The sequence below is a fragment of the Fukomys damarensis genome, unplaced genomic scaffold (genome assembly GCF_012274545.1).
Source record: "Fukomys damarensis isolate Sample0158 unplaced genomic scaffold, DMR_v1.0_HiC HiC_scaffold_21, whole genome shotgun sequence".
Lineage (NCBI taxonomy): Eukaryota > Metazoa > Chordata > Mammalia > Rodentia > Bathyergidae > Fukomys > Fukomys damarensis.
The window spans coordinates 5,772,009-5,776,240 of NW_022900933.1; the positions used below are offsets into that span (position 1 = coordinate 5,772,009).

Consider the following 4,232-nt stretch of genomic DNA (forward strand, 5'->3'; position numbering starts at 1 on the left):
AAAAAAAAAAAAAAAAAAAAGATATATCTATCTACATAGATAGATATATATATCTATGCACACATACACACACACACACACTCACACTCACACATGAACGTACTGCTTCTGAGGCTGCTGTTGCACGTGAGGAGGACACTGTCACTGCATTTGGGAGGGCAGAGGGGTGACGAGCACCTGCCCCTGGCCCTGGCTCACTCCTGCCAGGCCCTTTCCCTGGGTAGTCTGGGAGCCTGACTGCCCCGGGAAGGTGGGGAGAGCCTTCCCTCCCGTCCCCACCCTTACTCCGAAGACTGATGCAAATTGCCCACTCCCGGCCGCTACTCCTGTCCTCCCCCGAACTGCTTTGAGCCCTCCCATCACACCCTGATTTTCTATGCCCTTTTGGTGCGAGTACAATTGTCATAGTCATGGCTTTGGATGGGTTCCGGTTATTTAAATCCTATTGCTCCTAAAAATAAAAAATAAAAATAAAAATACTTTGTATATGGGAAGGAATTTATAGTTTCTTTCTTTTTTCTTTTTTCTTTTTTTTTTTCCTGGCAGAAGGGGAGTCATTGAGAAGTTGCAGTAAATAGATTTAGTGTCTGGACACTGTTTCCTCATTGCAGATTCTGTATTTGTGAACATTCACTGCTACCAAGCAGTTTCTGATTTCTTGGCCACGTGTGTCTTAGCTAATGTTTGTTGAGCTGAATTCAGTCAATTTATATCTCCGGCAAGTCATTGCTTTGTTAATAAAGCTGTACTATTTTGTGTGTTTATATTATTTTCAAAGTACTGCTGCACATTATTTCCTGTCAACTGATAGTCACTTTAGAAGGTGATTTGATATTACATTAGTTTTACCTTTAAGTTTCTCCTCAAAAGTTAAAAATCAAACACATCTTTTACTTTCAGGAAATGCTAAACATTCATGAGCATTATGAGAACATTAAGCATAAAATTTCTGCTGATAAGTCCAAACCAGACAAAGCCCTCAGCTTGATAAAGGATGATTTTTTTGATAATATTAAGAACATAGTTTTGGAACATCAGCAATGGCACAAAGACAGACAGGTAAGTAGTGAGCTGGCTCCTTTCCCTTGCTTCACACGTGAGGGTTTAGACCTGGCCTGGCTTGATGGCTGTGTGACTGTGGAGCCAGGATTTAGGGTTTTGCCTTTCTGGTTTTGGCTTTGTTGCTCAGTAGCTGTGTCGTGCCATTTAACTGCACAAATGGATTTTTTTCTCTGTGTGTGTGTGTGTGTGTGTGTGTGTGTGTGTGTGTGTGTTTTATATACCATAGATTTATTTATAATCTTTGTAGTTGGTATTTCTGTAGGTTGCAAATTGGCAGTCTTTGGGCCAGATCTGTTTCTTCAAAGATATATACATATTTTGGCATAGCATTGATCTCAACTTTGTTTTAAAATTTTGAATAAATCACCCACACTCTGACAGGGTGTCTGCTTCCCTTCTGCCACATCCTGTGCCTGATGTGGCTTGTCTGTTTGCAGATTTCATCAGCACAGATTTCCAGTTTAGTTTTCTGACCCAAGAGTGTTGGTGCTAGAGCTGGCCACATTAGCCTTTTCAGTTAGACAAACTCCTTTACTCTGGAAACCTGAATGCCACTATTGATAAGTTTACCTTTTAAACTACTATTCATTTTAGTAAGTATGTCTAGGAAACAATTTTTAAAATAAGCCATTTCTGGTTACTTGCTGTGTATCTGATTATGAGTATTCACAAATGCTAGGTAGATATTTTGATCCACATTTCTCCTCTCAGAAAGATTTGCTGCTAATTTTAGCTTTCCACGATATAAAATGAACTGGCTTAAAACTTAATTATAATTATAAAAATGGTAAACAAGGGAAGAGATGAGATGATCGTCTTAAAGGAAGACCAATAATTACTCATGTATTTTAAAGAGGGTGCTAGGTTATAGAATCGTTGACTACTTTGAGTCACAAATAGGCTACATGAATACCTTTTCATAAAGCAGCCCGTTAGTGCTCTTTTAAAAACAGACAAACTCTCTTAAATGAGCAGTACTAAGCCAGGCATGGTGGTGCATGCCTGTAATGCGAGCACTCTGGGAGATGAAGCAGAAAGATTGCAAGTGCAAGACCAGCCTGGATAATTTAGCCAGACCCTGTCTGAAAATAAAATAAGACCTGGGGCTGTAGCTCAGTGCAAGGTGGGTTCAATCTCCAGTGCTGCTGGAGCTGGGGCTGGGAGAATAAAGAGCCATGAAAGACCTCAGAAAACCTGAAGGAAGGGAAAATAAAGCAATTTTCTTCATACTACATAGAGTGCATATTGTCTTTCATTACTTAGAAGGATTTAGGTATTTAATGATGAATTTTACACATGTTCTGAAACCAAAATGCAGTCATCTTGTCAGATGGTGAACTGTGCTGTAATTATATGAAGTGATCATATAGTGTGTTAGTAATTAAAAGAACTGATTCTAAATGTAAAATTGATTTGTATTTAATGAAACTGTAAATGTGTGTGTGTGTATACACACATATAAATAGTCTATATAAATGAAGTTTCTGTTCTTTCAGAATCCATCCTTAAAATCAAGTCTTAAAGATGAAGAAAAGAGAGAAGGAAATGCACAAGAACCACAGGTCAGAGCACAGCTCTGTGATTGCTTACGGGGCGACAGTTTGGTTAGGTTCTTTTCATTTCTTTTTGTGGCTGTAAGTGTGTATATAAAGCATCACGATCCTTCGCATTAGAATAACCGAAAAGGTTCAGAAAGCTAGTCCATCTGTCCTAGAACCTTGCGAAAGGCCCCATGAGCTCTGTGAGGTATTGAGTGGGCTGAGGCTGTGAGCAGCTTTTACGGTGAAGGGAAGGCTGGTGATGGAGAGCACCCACAGCTCTCAGGTGCCAGCCTTCTGCCAGGGTGCAGCCCACGCTGTGATCCGCTGTTTGCTGCCTCCAAAGTCTGTATTCATCCTAGCGGAGGAGGTATGAGCGAACGGGCAGGGAATGGTGGGCCATGGCCTTACCTTACCAAGGCTTCTGTCCCTCTCTTCTTGCTTGGGTCTTGAGTAGAAGGGGCCGTGGCTTTCTGCTGGAGGATAGAGTCAGTGTTTGTGTTCTGGGGCTCCCATGTGTGCTCAGAAGAGTTCCTCTCTCCTGCCCTCGTCCTGTTTCTTCTGATAACAGTTATGTAGCCATTCATCATTTCACCTGGTGTTAGGGTGTTTTAACTGTTTCCTTGTTTATTTTTATTCTAGAGATGTGAAAGAGCTGAATCATTGGCAAAAATAAAATCAAAAGCCTTTTCAGTTGTTATTCAGGTAAGTTATTTTTTCATAAGGTAATTTTGAAATGGGATTTTTTGAAATCACACTTTAATTTCTCATCAAAGTAATACAAATACTATGGATGGTTTAAAAGCTGAGTAACAGCCCATCAGTCAACAGCTAGCCCAGCAGTCCCTGTCCCATCCGTTCTGCCTCTGTTCCTGCTCCTGAGAGGTGCCCTCCCTTCCTCCCCCCAGCTTTTTTCTTAGCTCTTTCTTCTCTGTCAGCTGAATTCTGGCATTTGCCTGGATTCTGGAAAGTTTTCTTCTCATTTTCTCCTTACCTTCAAAGTTAATCCTGTGATAAGGCACCTGGGTAGGGCTCTTTTTATTCATTGTCTTTGGCACCCCTGGTGGCTCTCCTTTGATGGGCTACCCTTGTGATTCTGAGGAGCTTTTTGGTATTTCTTTGATGTTACTCTTTACTGCATTTTTTTCTTTTCTTGAACTTTAATTTCTTATTTTTCACTTCTATTTTCAATCTCTTAATCAGGAATATTTCTGAGGCAATGATACCTTGATTTTTTAAAAAGTTTCTGCTGAAATTTTTTATGAAGGATTTTTCTTATTCTCTAAATCTTTCCTTTAAACGTTTATTTTTCTTCACAGAATGCAATAAGTATATTAGCCATATTAATTATATTAATTTTAATATGATTATTAAATTTATAATATTATTTAATTACATTAAATTATATTAATTTTTTATGTTTCCTGCTTATTTTGATGTCTTTCATTCATTTTGTTCACCTCATGGGGAAATTTGATTTGGTTCTTGTCTAATTCAGTTTGTGACCAGAATCATAAAGAGAATTATGAACCGAGGTACCACTTTATTACTGAATGGAAATAACAAGGACAATAAATTACCTGTAATTTTTTAAAAGATGAACTCTTCATATGTGTGTGTGTGTGTGTGTGT

General features: G+C 39.0%; 1 protein-coding gene across 1 annotated transcript in view; it reads left to right on the plus strand.

Annotated features, from left to right (window-relative positions):
* The window catches only part of Snapc1 (small nuclear RNA activating complex polypeptide 1), a 22,304-nt gene that overhangs the window by 5,617 nt on the left and 12,455 nt on the right, over positions 1-4,232 (plus strand). Inside the window, exons 5-7 of the mRNA XM_010605744.3 lie at positions 901-1,059; positions 2,559-2,624; positions 3,243-3,305. Of these exons, the coding sequence (XP_010604046.1) occupies positions 901-1,059; positions 2,559-2,624; positions 3,243-3,305 (288 nt within the window). The remainder of the gene's footprint in view (positions 1-900; positions 1,060-2,558; positions 2,625-3,242; positions 3,306-4,232) is intronic.